The sequence below is a fragment of the Balaenoptera acutorostrata genome, chromosome 5 (assembly GCF_949987535.1).
Source record: "Balaenoptera acutorostrata chromosome 5, mBalAcu1.1, whole genome shotgun sequence".
Classification (NCBI taxonomy): domain Eukaryota; kingdom Metazoa; phylum Chordata; class Mammalia; order Artiodactyla; family Balaenopteridae; genus Balaenoptera; species Balaenoptera acutorostrata.
Window position 1 is genome coordinate 112,945,572 of NC_080068.1, and position 19,431 is coordinate 112,965,002.

A 19,431-nucleotide genomic window follows, 5' to 3' on the forward strand; every position below is an offset into this window, starting at 1 on the left:
ATGTGGAATAAAGACCACATGTTAAGATTTTCTCTATCACATGTTAATGTCCACCAAAAAGCATCCACTGAACAACCAAGAGGGCAAAATAACTTGGCCGGCTGACATCAGCCCAGCCTTCGACATTAGCCACCTCACAAAAGGCATAATGGCACACGAGCAGAATGGCCACAGTGGCCGAGGTGGCAGCAGCTTCTTTTAAGGGGACAAGCACTTTCTGAGCACACGAGTGCCCACAGGAGTGCTGATCTGCGCTGTGAAAAGTCTGCTTGTCTTGGAATTAATCTTGTTCCCTAGAGGCAAACCACAGAGACCTCTATATTCTCTCCTCTCCGCCAGCTCCTGGGAATCCATCTCAGCACTATCCAGCTTGGATCCACAGTCAGTTATATGTTTAGGAGGAAAAACTATTTAATAATGAGACTTTGCATTTTGACAGCATTTTAACTTATGATGAACTCAGAAAGGAAGCTTTTTTACATCTAATTTATTTCTCAGCTCTCATGCAACAGCCCTAGCAAAATTATTCTCTCTTCTTTACAGAACAGAAACCAACACACAAAACTTAATGACTGTTCCGAGGGCAATAAGATACTGGGAAGTCAAGGCTAAAAGTCACATTTCTTCCAGGTCAGTACACGAGCCTCCAAGTGGATGTCTCATGGTACCAGCACTTCTAAGGAAGAGATTCTTGAGGTTCTGGGTTCCCTCACTTCCCTTTGCCGACCTCTGGTTAGAAATGTGTGTATCTCTATGTGTCAGGGGTTGTGCAAAGGCAATAAGCTGGATGAGAAGAGGAAGATGATTGGTTGAAAGTTAATTTCTCACCTAACAGGTAAGTGACTTGCCAAGGTGACAGTCTGAGTAGCCAGAGCCGAGGTCTCCTGACTGTGAACGCAGCGCTTTGGCTACTGCTTCTGCTGCCAACATCACGTTTAGGAGTGTTTCTGGGTGTACTCCTTGTTTGGCCTCTTCACTTCCACCCTCGTCCCCACAGGACCACGATTAACCTAGTTCCCCAACAGAAGTCCAAATTATTCATTCACTTCTTCACATTTGCTGTATGTGATTTTTTCCCAAATGGCGTTGATTTTACTACCCCAATGTTCTCCGCAAAGGAACGGTAAACATTTTTCTTGTCAAATTTTTTTTGGTTTTCATCATCTTTTATTTTATTATAGTCCATAAATATATATAAATTAAATCATTAAAGAATTCATAGTCTCCAAAGTTCAGGAACCTACTACTGTACTTTGCTCTGTCATGTCAAATATTAAAACATGAGAAGTAAAACTGCCCACTTAATAAATATTCCATTTGAAGCTGAAATTGAGTAGAATAAATGAAGTACTTTCAGAAATCTCAAGTAAGGAATTAACAGGCTAGAGGCTAAATCTTGACAGGGTTTGATTATCACTTGGATTATTCTTATTACTCATTTCTTTATTTATGTCTGAATGGAATGCAGATTCTTCCTTTGGTGGGTATAATAGAGCTTTTAACAGAAAGGACACTTCCATTCATTCTGTGTAACTCTGGACATTTATCTTGTTGTAAAATGCTCGTCTCTCATGTCTTGAGCCTCTTACTGAGCAGTGAATGTTTATCTGTGCACAATCCATTTCTTTTTCGGCTGGGATTTTCTTTGGGGTCCAGGCTGCCGTCACTGAGCAATTCCGAGTGGGCTTCCTCAGGCATCTGCAAGACAGACACAGAAACTCCAGCAGGCAGCCCGCCTCTAACCCGCCCAGCCTCCAGCCTCCGCAGGGCTGACTCCACAGGCCAACAGGCAACAGGGCACGCGGGAGAACACAACACAACACAACACAACACTGCAAGGCCCGTTGCTCCTCCCTAACCCTGATTACTACTATTTTCCACAGACATATGAAATATGATGTCAACCTAAAATCTGGGACTGCAAGCCAAAATTTCAGAAACGCGTGCTAACTTCAAAGTGGGATTTCTGGTGGGGAACTCCTTTTTTTGTAAGCTCCTTTTCTTTCTTCTTCTTCTTCTTTTTTTTTTTTTCTTGTAATATTTACTTATTTATTTATTTGGCTGCGCCGGCATGTGGAATCTTCGTTGCAGCATGCGAACTCTTAGCTGCAGCATGTGGGATCTAGTTCCCTGACCAAGTCCCTGTAAGCTCCTTTTCAATGCTTGCTTGGTCCTGACAGCTGTGATTCTGTCCCAGACTCAATAAGCCACTCTCAGGCAGCAGAGAGGCACGGATTTCTAGCATTGGTTTGTGTTTGCACCAAGAGACAGAAGCGTCCCATTAGCAAATCACTTGCCCTCTCACTCAAAGGGCCTCATGTTTTTCACTCAGGAAAAGGACTTTGCTGACTACACTGGTTGTGCAGGCGGGCTCGAGTGATCCTTTATGCATCGAAGTCATAAACGAATAACTAATTATGCAACAAAGCCTCTCAAGTTTTTGCCTTTCTGTTTCCCAACCCAGGGAGCTCTTTCTCACACCCTGGGCAGCTCAGGGAGAGAATGGGGAAGCCCTCTGCTGGAAGCACATCAAATGCGGAAACTAGGCCACTCCACGCCAAGTGGTTCCCAGGCCCCGCCGCCAGTCGAAGTTTCTACTTTAGTTCATTTGAGGACCAAACGCTGACATTTGGAACCACGCTGCTGATGCTTTTGCTGATTAAAGAGTGGTGTGTGGGACTTTGAGTCAGTGTCAGGCATCCCTCAGACAAACAGGAAGGAGCTTAGGACATTTATTATCTCTCTCTATATTTTGAAGGCCCTCTTTGCAAGCCTGAGGGGTTTTTTTTGACTTTTTCTGGTGGGGGTGGGGGGTGGCAGAGTATAGGAATGATCCTGTAAGAATGGTTCTTTGGCTTTATTCTTGTCAAGTGGTAAGGCACTTGCCGTAATTGTGCACTCAAAATTGCAACAGTAAGCCAACTCTAGCAAAGGTGGGTTTTATTCTAGAGGTCATTGTACAATTTTTTAAAATTTGCACTCCATTTTCTTAAATTCCCCCAATTCTAAACTTTTGCCCTAAATATTAAGTAACTGACTCTTACCTTGGTTCTGCACGGAGTATTCTCAGAGATCACACTCTCAGTTTTGGCTCCAACGGCTTCTTCTAAACCTATGTCAAGGAAGTTACAACGGACAAGACAGAAGAACATCAAAGTCCTTAAAAAAAAAACACCCCATTTTGGTAACTATAGGGACACCCTTAAAGAAAACTAGAGAGGTACATGTTTTTAAAAGTGCCACTGTTAAAATAGCTGCTTTTAAACTTTTATTGTAGCATTTCATCATTACAAGTGGCACTGAGCTTATGTTAGCTCTGCCTTGTTCACCTCGTTAAAAAAGAATTCTTTAGCCGCACCACTAAAAATGCTCAAGCTCTGAGCTGAATTTTAAGTAATAGTGACAGATTTGCCCCAACCTATAGTCTCTTCCACCTGTCCCTTCAAGGCACCAAAGGAATCAGGACTGTTGGCCAAGTTTGGGTGTCTTTTGGTCCAAAAACAGTGACTGTATTACAAATAACTTGGGGCTGACTCTCAACTTTCCAAATAGTAAGGATCTATTTTGTATGCTGTACTGATTCCTGGCTTAGCCTTATCCCAACCCCAAGAGGCTGAGAGGGAGCAGAGAAGCAGAATCTTAAAAATATAACTAAAAGCTCTAACATTTGACAGTGCTTTATGTTTTTCAATATGGTTTTACATTGTTACCTTACTTGTTAATCTCAATTTATGCTCATAACAGAAAAATAAATTAACCTAATTATTTAATAGAGGTAAACAAAAGATGAATTCCTATGACAGGCTATAATTCTGAATGACAAACATAAGTCTTCAAAAATTAAATTGTAATAAGTGAAATACAAAGTCAAATGATAACTATATAACTATATTAACCTATCGCCTATATATATATATATTTTTAAAGATTTTTTGATATGGACCATTTATTTTTATTTTTTGAGATTTTTTTGATGTGGACCATTTTTAAAGTCTTTATTGAATTTGTTACAATATTCCTTCTGTTTTATGTTTTGGTTTTTTGGCCCCGAGCCATGTGGGATCTTAGCTCTCTGACCAGGGATCGAACCTGTACCACCTGCATTGGAAGGCAAAGTCTTAACCACTAGACTGCCAGGGAAGTTCCTAGCTTATAATTTTTATTAACAGCATTTCCCATATTTTCATGGTACAAAGCTCAAAGACTCTTACACTGCAGTATCTGTAGTGCATGGTACAATGAAGACATGCAATTATTTTTAAAAAGTGAAAATAAATGATAAGTGTATACAATCATTTCCACCCTCCTTCACTTCTGCCAACGTGAGGTGCACTGTCATGTCTGACCAGAGTGTGGGTGAGGGCATCTTATTTAAAGATCTGTGGACAGACCTGTTAGAATCTCATCCAGCTGGTCCACCATAAACTTGGCATCTTCTTCAGTGAAGCACATAGGTGGTTTTATTTTAAGCACATTTCTATGAGGTCCGTCGGCACTGAGAAGCACTCTCTTTTCTTTCATCCTAATGAGTGCAGGAAACGCATGTGAGTGCATACAAATGATAACTAAGATTATTTCAGAATGATGTGAAGAGAGAGCACTTTCATATTCACATGCAAGAAGCCCACATTTGTAATTGCACGAGTCTTAAACTTTTCTCATTTGGGGAGATGAGAGGAAGTAAAAAAAAGCATTCAAGCCAAGATACCAAACGAGTGAGGGGTGTGCTTACTTGTAGATGATGTGCTGAGCTTCGGCTGTGGCGGGGGTCCTTTCCTGATGGTCCTTCACTAAGTCAATTCCAGTAAAAAGGCCAACACCCCTGAGGGGGGTAGAGAAAGGGAACTTGACACACTTTATTAAGCACTGCATTGTCACAAAAAATTAACGCCGTCCTCAAACTTCAGTTTGATTTGAAGCTGAATGTGATTTTCTTTAAAGGGTAGTTGTTATTAGTTCTAATTAATCCAAGATACCAATCTAGTGTCCACAGGACTTCCTAGTTTTTGAATCAAGTTAGTTTTTGTCATCCAGTTTTTCTTTCTTCTCTTAATTGTAAAAAAAGAAAAAAAAAAAAGCTTAAAAACAAACTTGTCTTGCTATTTAGCTTCTCAGGACATCAACTATGACAAATCTTTAATCTTTACATATATATATGAAAATGTTTTCATATATATATGAAAAATAGTGAGTTTTCTTGGATGTCATTTTTAATATTTTTAATAGATCATTTAGAGTTACCTTAAGTTCCTTCTTTTCATCTTTTGCCTGCTGAAATTATCCTGGCTTAATTTTTTTTCAAAAAAGTATAAAAATCAGGAAAGATATATACTCAAAAGTTAACAGTGATGATATCTGGGTTCTGGATGAAAAATGAGTTTTGTTTTTGTTTTTTCAGTGTTTCTAGATCTGGTTTTGTGTTAACTTATTTTAAATTTATATGATAAAATATAACAAAATTTCATTTGGACAAATGAATAACTGCATGACAACTTTATGATAAATATACCTGATATCTCCTATCAAAGTATGTTTAGCCTTCTGCTTATTCAGTAACTTGGTGAGATAATTCCCTACTCTTGTGGCATTTCCTTGAAGGTCTTCATTTTCAATTACATCCAGGACGGCCAAACCAACAGCAGAAGATACTGGATTTCCTCCATACTGTGGAAAAAAGATAAATGAGAAAATAGAATAGTTGAATTTGTGGTATTGCTTCATCTATGAGAAATCTGGCTCATACATAAGCAAGTAAAGATATAATTTCAATAAAAATTTCCCTTGTGATATTAGTTTTTTAGATTTAGAATATAACATGATTCTATTCATTTAAGATTGAGAATAAAATTCTAAATTATATATAACTGCAAAACTGGTATGAAGGATTATTGGGGAATTTATAAGTTCATCCAAACCAAAAACAGACATTGTGTTGGGAATTAAGGATTTCAGAGTGTGGTTTAGTTAGGGGGATGTGGGTTTCAGTGCTTGAATATCTGTGTGAAAAAAGCTAAGACATGACATTTTCTCCAAATAATTTATGTTCTCAGATTTGACTCTAACTTTTAGCTGTAACAAGTCCTATTATACATACTGCACAAACTATAATAATCTTTCCAAACTTAAAGCTTATAAGTCTTAGGGGTAAAATCAAGGAAATAAAATTTCCCAAAGATAGAAATTTAGTTAGTATCTTCTATGACAGCCCTGTAACATTTATAGTAGTGAATCATCTAAGTGAAGTGTTTTGGGAATTTAAATGTGAGGCAAAACAAAAAATATCATATTATCTGTTAATGAAATATCATAACCTCTAGAGTTTAGCAGGGCAGCCATCTGTCACTGGAACAATTAATAGAAACATTTTAGGAAGGGGAAAGATACACGAGAAACACAATACCTGGAGGATTGTGTCAGAATGAAATATGGTTAGATCAAAGTTTGGCTAGGGTCCGGGCGTGGTTAGCTGGCAACAGTGAGATTTAGTCTTTATTACATTGGAAAGAAACATAAGAACATGCATTATTTTTCCCTCTTAGCATTAAAGTGGGGAGGTCTAAATTTACCGTATTGAAATATTCCATCCCAGAGCTGCTGAAGGCTTCTGCAATTTCTTTGGTTGTTACCACGCATGCCACTGGGTGGCCATTGCCCATTGGTTTTCCCATTGTGACGATGTCTGGAACGAAATCTTCACCAAACATTTGGAAACTCCAGAAATGTGTCCCAACTCGGCCAAAGCCTACTTGAACTTCATCAGCTATAAACACACCTCCTGCTCTGTGTACATATCTGAAAAGCAAAAGGGCAGCCTGATGCCTTCAGGTCACCGAGAGTCCCCAAACCCTCCCATAAGAAACAGATTATTGAAAACTTAAAAAATGTTGTTAACCTGAAGTCTATAATCTTTGTTAAAAACATTTCAGTGTTCAAATCCCCAATGACATCGATGTGATGTTATTGACTTTGAAACATAATCCCATAATTTCCAGATTAGATACATTCTATATTGTTTGGGTTTGTGCTGCTTAAAGTGAGCTCTACTGCAGTATTTTAATAGGGAAGAAAAAGAAGTGAACAAGAAGTAGTGTTCAGCAGGTTTAATCTTCAAATTTTTACTAATTAGTAAAGCTTGGACACCAACTAATCAGAGAAGATGCCAGGTGGGTAGTGCGAGCACAGCTCTGGAGGCCGCCCTGCTGGACCATGTGTAAATCCTTTATTTGCTGGATCTTGGGAAGGTGGAGGAGTTCCAGGAGTCCTGGGTGGCAGGCACTCCCAGGTGGCTATTTACCAGCTAGTCTGGAAGTATTTCAATATCTTAACAACCAGGATGGCCCTACAGAATTGTCACAGTGCCTTCAGTTTGACCAAGGATGCCCAAGTACATACTCTGCCACTTTCTGGAAGTAGCCTGCTGGAGGAATTATTTGTCCGCCACAACTCTGCATGGATTCAGCAATAAAGGCAGCAATCTATACAAGAGAAGATGGGGTCAAAGTCCATTAGGTCCTCCTCCCATTACCCCCTAAAAAAAGAGGACTCCTTACAGAGCAGGTGACTTAAAAAATGGTTGGGAATGGACCCATGGCAAGAGACAAATTGGCCATTTGATTAAAAAGATGTCCACGCTGGAAATGCAAGAGTTCTGAAGCATTAGTTTCTGAAATTTTAGGGTACCAATGAAACCACCACGAGAAAATGGTGGAGAGGGTGCCTTCCATTTCTCCATTATTAATTTAAATGCAGTGTTTTCATTAGGAACAACTGAATAAGACTGATGTTTTGATCAGTCTTTAATATGAACCTCTAAAAATTTACCCAGGTTCCAAACGCATCGCTGGGGTGCCTGTTTGCTCAGCTTGGTAGATGAGGACTGCCCGAGCCTGGAATTTGCACTAAGGAGATGAGAGGTGGTCAGGAACCTTAGTTATTGTGCTATATTTCTGGTTCTTGCCCTGAACCAGGCTTACAACTTAACAAAATTAGGCAGCTCACGAAGGAACTAAAGAGGACGTGTTCTAGAGGCTAAGAAAGGAGAAGTAAAAATAGGTAACACTAAATTAAGAGAAAGCATAGAAATAGCATGAGATAAGAAGTCAAGCAATCAACTATACTTCAATTAAGAAAAAAAAGGGGAGAACTAAGGATCTAGTCCAGACTACCTCTTTTAAGATATGAAAAACGAATGGGAAGAAAAAGAAGAAATAGTTAAGAAAGGCAAATGACTTTCCAGTCATTAAGATAAAAATACTTGAACTGGAAAACACACAAGCTTCATTTTTATCTCAATTAAAAAGTTTTTTTATTGCCATGTTGATGCCATAAGCCAATTGAAAGGCAAAGCATGTGTCAAATCACATTAAAACTCCATGTAAGTAACCCCTGAAGGGGCTGAGAATTACCGTTAAGGTGAAGACAGTAGGGTGAAGACTGAGAAAATGGAAACTCTTTTTTTCCTACTTGGGAGGATTCTGGTTTGTTTTAGAAGTGCAGACCCAAAATGGAAGAACATTTTCCTGCCTTGTCTTACGCAGGCTCTTTGGCTTCAGGAAAGTTGAACCAGTTGTAGGGAAGAGCCAAGGCTCCCCGGGTCCAGGAGTCCGCAGTGGCCCCAAGGCCCCAGGGCCACCCTGCCTCTTCCTTCCCTTCACCTTATATTAGCCCCTCGTGCTACTCTCAGTTGGAATGTTCTGTCCGTGGGCTATCACCTTTCTTAATTTTCTCCTCCTATCACTTTGGACCAGAGTCTGCATCCCAGTGGGAAGGTCAGAATTAGACCACCAGTTCTGAAACAGGTATAGTAATTACATTTCCAGGATAAATAAAAATAGTCTTAGAGGCATGACTATAATAATGTACTTTTTGAAATATGAACTAAGTAAAAATGTAACCAGAGAAGAACAGAAAGGGATTTGAGATCTAATCCTTTCCCACCTCTCCAATGTATCACAATGATTTCAATCTATTTTATAAAAGATATTAAAGTGTTTTCAAAGCTATAAATACAAACCTTCCTTCCACTGTTATGAGCTTCGTCAATAATTTTCTTCACTTCATCGGCATAAGCACTGGCCGGGTCTGTATGGTCTTCTCTGTATTTTCCTCTGTAAGTATCTGGAGCTGGTGCCTGAAAACATCAAAAGATAACAGTTTCTCATGATTTGCCTCCTGGACAACTGAGCTTTTAAGAAAGGGCCTTTCCCTCCAGGAGTATAATATTGTAGAAAGGTGACTCGTGGATTTAAGTGACTCTAGGTTCTTTTGCTCTTTTTCCTTAACATTTCTGAATTCTGTGAGACTTGAAATCTTTGCATTGTGAACAGGAGTTTGGATTTGCTCCTAGGCCCTTAGAAGTCAAGATTGCATCCCTAGTCACATAAGGCGCAAATTCAAACAACAAGTGTGATTATTATGTTATTTGAAAATTTCAATGAATGGAAACTGTATTAACAATTCAATATTGAAAATAAACCAACACTTACCAACTATATAGCAAACTGTAATCATTCAGAAAACTAGAGTGCCTTAGCGCTAATTTCAGATCTTAAAATTTTGAAAGAATGTATTAATGATTCTCTTAAAAAAGTCTACTGATCCTTAATTAAGCCAAATGAGCTTTACTGTTTCAACAGCTTGGTTTCTTTGTTTTCTTTACTAAATGATATTTATTTTACTTAATAAATTTACATAATAATTTAGCATAGAGTAATTTTAAGACAGTCATACACACTTGATGCAACTCCGAGTTTCAAATAGGCCTCAGCGATAGAAAAAGTAATTTAAACATCAAGGGGCAAGAAAAATAAAATGAGAGCTGTGAATAAGAGTTATCACTACCACTATACTAATTTGTATGGTACTCATCAATGGATTTTAAACCACATCTTGTCATTAACTAGCTCTCTGTCTTTAGCAAACAGATCTTTGCTAAAGATCTGTAACTGCTCTAGATCTTAGTTTCCTTTTTCATGGTTTCATTTCAATGCAAGGATTGGACTGGGTTATCACTGGGCACTCTTCCAGTAGAAACATTCTGATTCTTGGATTCCAAGATACTTACCACATGCACAAATTCTTTCTTGACATCTTTGCCCTTTTGAAATTTATATGGACTGATCTCAATTAAAGATGATAGGTGACCGTGGTAAGCACTGAAAAGAAAAAGGCCGGTAAGCAAAATCACTCAAAGAAGGACGCTTTTCTAGTATATGAAAAATAGTACAGCACATCATCCAGGGAGAATCTCAACATTGGTGCCAGATTTAACTATATGGAATCTAATTTTTCTTGGTAGGACTGGCCATTAATTTGTCCCGCTCTCCTGATTCAGGTAATAAAACACGTAGAAAGCCAAGTATGTATCCTCACAGACAGTTACTTTTTAGCAGGAAAAAACTTAATTTCTTTGGATTGTATTAGCTCTGCTAAATTAGATTATCTAAATGTAAAACATTAATTTTTATAGCTTCATGAGAAATTTCGGACGTATGTATTCTTTAAATGTATTTGATAGTTACATTCTAGTAAATTTTAAAAACAACTTTATATCACAGAATGGGCTGCGGTTCTGTCTGGGATGGTTTCAAAGGGATATCCAATTGCTCAAATGAAAGTTGGTAAGGAACAGGAGGTCTTTTCAAAAAGAACTAAGATTAAGAGGTAATCAAGTGGCTACGAAATTCCTTTCTTTCACTTAAAATACAGATGGCTATGATATTCCCTTTTATGTTTCTTGCCCAGAGATATATAATTGGGAGGCCTGGAAAAGAAATTATAAAAGGCCCATGAATAGATAAAGCAAAGAGGGAGGACTTCCCCTACCGTAGATTAAGACATGCTACAAAGCCATAGTAATGAAATTAGTATGGTATTGGCATAAGAACAAAGTCACGACTGGGACAGAAGTGAGCTCAGAGACACAGCCATACATAAATGGTAACACAGCGGCCTCTTGGTGGAGTCAATACGAGGAGCAGTTATAGAGGTAGTAGAAGAAAATAAAGAAGAGCATCTTTGTGATCTGAGGGGTGGGGATGGGTGTGTGTGGGGGGAGAGATATTAACAAAACTTAGAAAACCAAACCATAGGATGAAAATGGCAACTATTTGATTTAATCAAATTTTTGGATGTTGGACGATACCATGGACAAAGTTAAAAGACAGATGATAGATTGGGAAAAAACATTTGAAATGTCTCAAACTAAAAGAGATTAATGTTCAAAATGGTGGTTCTTAAGTCTATCTGCATATTAGCATCACTTGGGAAACTTTAAAATCTATACCGTTTCCTGGAATCCACCTCTAGAGATTCTCTCTCTCTCTCTCTTTTTAATTTTTTTGGCTGAGCTGTGCTGCATGCAGGATCTTAGTTCCCCGACCAGGAATCAAACCAGCAACCCCTGTGTTGAGAACTCAGAGTCTTAACCACTGGACTGCCAGAGAAGTCCCTAGAGATTCACTTTAACTGGTCTGGAGTGGGACCTGGGCACTGGCATTAAAAAAAGAACATTTCCCCAGGTAATTCTAAAATACAGTCAAGGCTGAGATCCTCTCATCTAAACTATGCATGCAACCACAAAAGCAAGGATGGAAATCCCAACAGAAAAATGGGCAAAGAATATAAACAGGTAATTCTCAGAAAGGAAGTCACAAATGCATAGTAAGCATATGAAGAGATACTCAAACTCATAATTAGAAATTGCAAATAAAAACAACATTGATAGGGACTTCCCTGGTGGCACAGTGGTTGAGAGTCTGCCTGCCGGTGTGGGGAACACGGGTTCAGTCCCTGGTCTGGGAGGATCCCACACGCCACAGAGCACCTAGGCCCGTGAACCACAACTACTGAGCCTGCGCTCCAGAGCCCAAGCCACAACTACTGAAGCCCGCGTGCCTAGAGCCCGTGCTCTGCAACAAAGAGAAGCCACCGCAATGAGAAGCCCTCTCACTGCAGTGGGGAGTGGTCCCCGCTTGCTGCAGCTGGAGAGGGCCCGGGCGCAGCACCGAGGACCCAGCACAGCCAAGAACAAACAAACAAACAAACAAATAAATAAATAAGTAAATTTATGAAAAGGGAAAAAAAAATCCTGAAAATTTTTTTAAAAACCCCGACAACGTTGATATCATTTTATACCTATTAGACAGCAAAAATTAAGGAAAAAAAAAAAGAAGGTAGGATATCCTTAGTTTTTGGTGAGGATACATGAAAATGGGACATTTCATGCACTGGGTAGAGTGAGCAACCATTTTGGGGACTGATCTGGCAGGATTTGGTCAAATCAACAATGTTTACCATACCTTGTACCCCTATGGCCTAGCAATCTTGTTTCTGGGTGCTTTATCCCCAAGAAATTCTCAGAAAGGTCCATAAAGGCACATGTACAAGGGCACTCATTGCAGTGTTGCTTGTGGTAGCTGGGAGTAAAGGGCAGTCAGTATCTATTCTGTGGTAGGCAGGCAGAATCATGCCTCCCCTCCCTAAAGATGCCCATGTCCTAATCCTCAGAACCTGAGAATGTTACATGGTAAAGGGGACCTTGCAGACGTGATTAAATTAAGGATCATGAAATGGAGCGATAATCCTGGAGGGTCAAATGTTATCACAAGAACCTTTATAAGTGAAAGAAGGCAGCAGGAGGATGGTGGTCAGAGACAGACGAGGTGATGTGAGGATGGAAGCAGAGGCTGGAGTGATGTAATGTCTGGCTCTGAAGATGAAGGAGGGGACCACAAGCCAAGGAATGCAGGCAGCCTCTAGAAGGTGGAGGCAAGGAAACAGATTCTTCCCTAGTGTCTTCAGAAGGAGTGCAGCCCTGTTGAACCTTGATTTTAGCCCAGTGAGACCCATTTTGGACATCTGACCTCTAGAACTATAAAAGAATAAATTTATGTTGCTTAAGCCACTATGTTTATGATAATGTGCTATAGCAACAATAGAAAATGAATACACCAACTGACACGTAAAACAAGAGTAGCCTATAGAAGGGTAAGAAATGAGGTGCATGTTCAATTCAACCGTTTGTGTCTGCGATTAGTGGGGTGGAGAGGTAGAAAAAAATTTTAAATCTCACTGAAGATGGAAGTTATCAAATTTCTTGTTTAAAATATAATGAATTCATTTTTGAGAAGTAAAACTAAATAGCGACTATTAAAAATCACAAATTAATGAGAAAGAACTATTTTTACTTGGCTATTTGTTGTCTTTAAAATTTGCTCTAGGGAATTCCCTGGCGGGCCAGTGGTTAGGACTCCACACTCTCACTGCCAAGGGCCCGGGTTCAATCCCTGGTCGAGGAACTAAGATCCCACGAGCCGCATGGTGTGGCCAAAAAAAGAAAAAAATATATGCTCTAAATTGTTATCTTTTAAATTAATTACGTGAATAATCACAATCGTGACATGAATGCTTGGATTTTTAAGAAATTATATTTTTATTCTGAAAAAGATGGAGTTACACACACTTTGCAGTGGCTCAATTAACAGTTAAATGTGTGAAAAGCAAACCCTGATTCATGCAAAGCCCATGAGACCATGACCACAGCACCCAAAAGAGCCTCCAAGTACTTGGAAGGAGTTAAGTGTCCTTCAGGCCTGAGCTGGCCTTGAAACCTATACGTAATTTAAAAAAAATCCTTCTGCCATACATCCAGCCTCCCCCATACATGCTTATGGTATTGGTATGGAGAGGATCAATATAATTTTGTCTCTGAAGGCGTTTCCTGCTTAGAATTCTTGTGTTCAAGACTTACTGGTCAAGAGTGATCACGTCTTGGTGGCCTCTGAACTGCCGAGCCAGGCGTAAGGCTAAGTCATTGGCTTCAGATCTATGAAGAGAGCAGAGAGAGAAGGGACAATGTGACATAAGCCCTTTTAAAATTCTTTCAAACCATTATTTACAAAGTTGAGGATTCCAAAGCCTGTTTAACTTCGAGATTATTCTTTGTACTACTCCAGGTTCTGTCACCTCCAGTCTTTGGTGACACTGCTCTCTCTCTAAGGTTAATCACTCTTTGACAGTATAGGATTCTTCAGAAGTGAAAGTCAAATATTATATTTAATTTATCGAAGGCAAGAATGCCTTAGAACCACAAATTAGATCCTAAAATGTCCTAATTCTTTACAAAGAAAAAAGAAAAATCTTCTGGTTATAAACCAATCTTCTGGTTATTTGATTTTAAGGTATCTCATTGAAAAGAGAAAAGTGAATCACAGAATCCTAATGGAACATTCACAGGATTTCTAATAGTTTTAATTCATATGTACATATATATCATTTTAAATTTATCCTGTATAGACAGATTTCCTCCCAATATAACATTGTACAGGTGAGCTTTTCTCCTGTCATGAAACATGTATTTTCAAAAACATACTTTTTAATATCTGCATAATATTCCATAGAATGGACATATCTATTCACTTGAATTGACTCATTCCTCCTTTGTGTTTGTGTTGGGGAAATGCTTATTACCTAAGGAAACAAATCAATAAAAAATCTTGTAAAACTTATATAACTTGTTTAGTAGAGTTCTTTCTTTGCCAAAATTCCTCATTCATGCTTTGAAAGAAGTATCTAGGTTCATCTAGATTCTTTAGCTACTTACTCTATTGCCCAGAGAAGTGGGTGTCATTTGACTAGTTAGGTTTTCTCACATGAACACCAGACTTGAATATTTTTGCCAATATTTTGTTACAACCCAAGTATCTATCCTTTAGGGATACTTAAGGGTATGCTTTCCCCATCTTTCACCAAGGAAGCTGTGGTAATAAAAAGCTGAGTGGCATGCACTTGTTAATCATGGGACTGTTGTTATAGGCTGTGTCAGGAGTCCTGGAACATGCTGTCAGGTATCTTATCTACCAAGGGCTGGTGGGCCAAAGCAAAAGAACCAGAATGGTCAGGTCCCCCGTGTGGGGTCATTAGTAAACGGCAAGAATCTCAGGAAACCTTTTTAGATATTTGTACTCCACCAGCAATCAAACAGAAAAGAGAGGAAACAAAGAGATTGGTGGGAATGGGGATGGGTGGAAAACCTCAGAACATACCCTGAATTTGTAAAATAGCAAACAGAGAGTTTGTCCGGCAGGGTTGCTGACAGGCGCTTGGCATACTCAACAATGTTGTCGTGGAGGAATCGAGAATTTGTATTTAGTAGTCCCATCTGTTTCTGGGCAGCTTTGACCACTTCTGGGTGGCAGTGTCCCACTAAAATTTAGAAGACAAAAGCCCCCAAAATGAGTTACAAATCTAAATGCCTGGGAAGTGAGGGGCATTCTGAAGCAAGCAAAAAAAAAAGGTTGATCCTGTTCCTCTCCCACATTTTGTTCTAGCTTTTCCCCGCCTAGGACTACTGGCCCTGTTCAGCCGAGGAACTGCAGCCACTGCAATTCCTGGGACAAATATCAACGGTGCCAAGTCTGCTTTACTCCAGAAACAAATCCCCCAAGGCACGACAAAGACAGCACATTACCATGGGCAACGTTGTTGATGCAATCCAAGTACTGTTCACCTTTCTCGTCAAACATGTACTGCCCCTGGGCTCGCACTATTTTGATGGGATCCGCAGCAAAGAAAACTTTGCAGGAGGGCCTAGAAATAATGAAAGGAAACACATTGGTCTGGTAGGACTGCTCAGTGTTTTTCCTTCTCAATGAAGGTCACGATCAGTGGAAAATTACAATTACGTAAAAGAAAGGGAAAACACAACCTGGGTGACATACTTTTTTTTTTCATTTCATTTTAGCCTGGAACCTTTTACCTTAATCCCGCATCCGTGACACTGCTCACATTTCTTATGCTTGTTATGTTAAATTTGCCATGATCTGCCAACTCTATTTAGAGGCACATGGATCGACTCTGACAGCTCTAATTACACAAACCAATAACTAATTTTCCTTTGAGAAATTTTGTTCAACCAGGAAAAAAAACAAACTTTTTTTTTTTTTTTTTGAGCCTTCCTATGTGTCAGGAACTGACAGCTATTACAAATATTATCTCATTTAATCCTCCCAACAATGAGTTATTATCATTCTCATTTTTATAGTTGAGGAAACAGACACCGAAAAATTAAGAAGCTTGCTTCAAGGTTACACAGCCAGTGAGAAAACCAGAATTTGAAAGTAGACTGTCTTGATCATAACTAGATTTTTCATGGTGAACATTTTGAAATGTACAGGAATATTGAATCACTATGTTGTGTAATAGTTACTAACATAGTGTTGTAGGTCAATTATACTTCAAAAATAAACTCAGAAAAACTCATACTAGGGATATAACTTATATGTACAACATGATAAAGATAATTAACACTGCTGTATGTTATACACGAAAGTTAAGAAAGCAAATCCTAAGAGTTCTCATCACAAGGTAAAAAATTTTTTTTCTATTTCTTTAATTTTGTATCAATATGAGATGGATATTCACTAAACTTATTGGGATAATAATTTCATGATGTAAGTCAAATCATTATGCTGTGTAACTCAAACTTATACAGTGCTATATGTCAATTATATATCAATAAAATTGGAAGAAAAAAAAAAAAGGTAGACTGTCTTATGCCATAGCCCAAAACAGGGCTTGCTTGCTAACCTAATCTCTCCCTCTAATCTAATCTGTAGAGAAATGAATAGCACTAAAAGCTAAATACAAATAACTTAGTGTTAAATACTATGCAGGAGATTTTACAGATCATTTTCATGTCTTTTGATTGTTATTTGTCCTGCATCAAATGGATTTCCCTTTCTTAAATAATAAAATCCAATTAGCATTCTAACCCTTTAACCCACTCTTTTCAGCATAATAAAAAGTCATCCATATTTTTGGTTATTTGGATGGCTGTCTGGAGTACAGATTTTAGCAACATAGAAACATCATAAAGATTTCTGAACTTGGTTCTATGGATGTTTAGAAACTAAAACAAAATATTATTTTTATTTTGGTGATTTTGCGTGCACAAAAAATACCACATGCATTGGAGGTAGTTTAGAGGGTAATTAGATACATATTAAATGGATATGCCACTGTTTAGAAAGTATTGTGATTATTGTGAATAGGTAATTAAATTTTAAAATTGCCTAAGATTAAGCACCACCAGCTAAAATGAAACTAATATTTAATGAGAATTCCTTCTTGGTTCAAATTCAGCTGTTAGTTTATACCTACAAGTTAAAATCCAGAAAAACCCTTCGTTATGAATGCGGGCTGAAAACTTCGGACTTCACCTTGCCTCCTTGTTAATGTACTTCCCACCTTCTCACTCAGACTTCAGGTAAAATTCTTTCTCAGTCATTCCATGGCTACCATTCCTCCTTTCACAGCATTTGTTCTGCTCACGTCAGAAATCATTAGGTTTTCACTGGAATCTAACTATATAGGACTGAAAACTAACAGAAAGGAGTGCTGATTAGAAAAAGGGAAGGAGGTGATCCGGTAATGAGGTATCTGACCATTTTGACCCTATTGCGGGGGTTGAGAGAGATTTAACTAGTCTCCTAAACCATCTAGAAACCTCCTGGGTTGAGATCAGATCAAATCTCAAATCAGATCACAAGGTAACTTGACACTACTAGGACCAGAGCCCAGGTCTGACTTAAGGTTCGGTCCTGTACGCTCACCAAGTCGTCTATAACACGAGTAAAACAAAAGTAGACCGGAGAAAACACTGCATCTTTAAATTGTAATGAGGGCACAGCTGGGGAGACCAAGGTGAGTAAGTGGCATCTTACTCTTAAGAAAGTGGTTTCAAAGTTTTTTTACTGGCTGGATTAACCTTTTACTTCTTAACCAAGCGTGCAAGAAGAAAAAGTTCACTTTAAGCAAAAGTTGTCATAATGAGTTTTCATAGCCATCGTCAAAAGTATTTCGGGGCTTCCCTGGTGGCGCAGTGGTTGAGAATCTGCCTGCCAATGCAGAGAACGCGGGTTCGAGCCCTGGTCTGGGAAGATCCCACATGCCGCGGAGCAACTCGGCCCGTGAGCCACAATTACTGAGTCTGCGCGTCTGGAGCCTGTGCTCCGCAACAAGAGAGGCCGCGATAGTGAGAGGCCCGCGCGCCGCGATGAAGACTGGCCCCCGCTTGCCACAACTAGAGAAAGCCCTCGCACAGAAACGAAGACCCAACACAGCCATACATACATACATACATACATACATAAAAAGAATGTAAGCAGACAAGAATATCATTAAAAAAAAAATTAAAAAAAAAAAAAAAGTATTTCGGAGTTCAGTGTTCTAAAGCTCGAGGTGGTGGGAGCGGCGGAGAGCTGCCCGTCTCCCTCCCAGAGCCCATCCCTGGAATGGTGTTCTACTTCAGTGGCTCTCAGCCTTCACGGTCACTTCCCCCAGCCGGCCGGCCGGCAGCCCTCACCCCCTCGGCGGGCTGCAGAGCGCGGGGACCGCTCTGGAGCCGGCCGGCCGGCAGCCCCCATGGGCGGAGGCGAGGCGGGGCGCTCCGGGCGGGCAGCGGCGCGCGTGCGCAGGTGCGGCGGGCGGGTGGCGGTCCCGCACGGCGCCGGCAGCCGTCCGCTCGCCCGCTGCCTGCCCCGCTGCGGCTCTCCGCCCCCCGCGCCGGTGATCCCCCTCTCTGCGCCTCTCCTCGGGGCTGGGGAGCGCTCACGCGATGTGCTTCCTCCGCAGCGCCAGGGTGTCTTGCTTGCTGTACAGCTCGCACATGGTGGCGGGGTGCCGGGCGCTCCCAGGGGGTCTCGCCTCTCCGGTCCGTTCGCCTCCCTCGCGAGCCCGCGGGACTGTCTCAGCGGTGGCCCTTTTCTCCCGTTCTCCCCCGTTGGGTCCCCTTGCCCCGGGCGTCGGAGGTCAAAGGCGGCACCAGCTAGCCAGGGTCATCTCCCTTTTAAGTCTTGCCCAGCCTTTGCCCTTCGCCAAGCCCCACCCTCACCCTCACCCTCCTCCCCCGCCGGGTGCCTGCCTGGCAAGTCGCTGGACTAGCCACTCAGTCGCCACCCACCCCAGCCGCCCGCCCCGAGTCTAACTGGCTCCTGGTCCTGCCCTGCTGCCCACTTCGCCTCCCCACCGCTGTTACTTCTACTAACTCGCCTTTTATTTCCTTAAATTTGCCTTGCCATGGCCTTTCTTCCTCCTCTGCCTGTGAATTCCCTCCTTCCCACTTTCTCTCTCTCCCTTTTCTTTCTCTCTTTCTTCTTTCTTTCTTTTTCTTTCTTTCTTTCTTCCCTCCTTTCTTCCTTCCTTCCTTTCCTTTCTTTCTCTCTTCCTTCCTTCCTTTCTTTCTCTCTCTCTCCCTTTCTTTCTTTCTTTCTTTCTTTTTTCTTTCTTTCTTCTTTCCTTCCTCCCTCCCTCCCTCCCTCCCTTCCTTCCCTCTTTCTTTCTCCCATTATTTTCTTGTAAACATTCAAAGAGAGGCTCTCTCTGGAGACATCAGGAGGTTCATCTCCATTCTCATTTTGAGCATATTCCAAT

At 40.3% G+C, this 19,431-nt stretch overlaps 1 protein-coding gene across 2 annotated transcripts; it reads right to left on the bottom strand.

Annotated features, from left to right (window-relative positions):
- Window positions 1-491: 491 nt before the first annotated feature.
- Window positions 492-18,865, bottom strand: ETNPPL (ethanolamine-phosphate phospho-lyase). 2 transcript variants are annotated; one of them, XM_007191009.3, is made up of 13 exons: window positions 18,614-18,865; window positions 15,470-15,588; window positions 15,045-15,204; window positions 13,751-13,825; window positions 10,064-10,154; window positions 9,014-9,130; window positions 7,393-7,475; window positions 6,567-6,792; window positions 5,510-5,664; window positions 4,733-4,822; window positions 4,392-4,522; window positions 3,045-3,112; window positions 492-1,698 (listed from the first exon to the last, which is right to left on the bottom strand). In XM_007191009.3, exons 1-13 carry the CDS (start codon window positions 18,667-18,669, stop codon window positions 1,570-1,572), a joined length of 1,500 nt encoding a protein of 499 aa, XP_007191071.2. In that variant the 5' UTR covers window positions 18,670-18,865; the 3' UTR covers window positions 492-1,569. The 2 variants fall into 2 exon arrangements, with proteins under 2 accessions (XP_007191071.2, XP_057403320.1); XM_057547337.1 differs by having other exon boundaries at window positions 18,539-18,659.
- Between the last annotated feature and the right edge of the window lie 566 nt (window positions 18,866-19,431).

Bases quoted from the DNA above. Each gene is read 5' to 3' on its own strand.
- ETNPPL (XM_007191009.3), bottom strand. From the start codon at position 18,669: ATGTGCGAGCTGTACAGCAAGCAAGACACCCTGGCGCTGCGGAGGAAG. The intron at 9,131-10,063 runs GTAAGTATCTTG...TGATGTTTTCAG, and splicing joins AGAAAGAATTTGTGCATGTG to GCACCAGCTCCAGATACTTA. The intron at 5,665-6,566 runs GTAAATTTAGAC...TTTTTTCCACAG, and splicing joins GGATGGAATATTTCAATACG to TATGGAGGAAATCCAGTATC.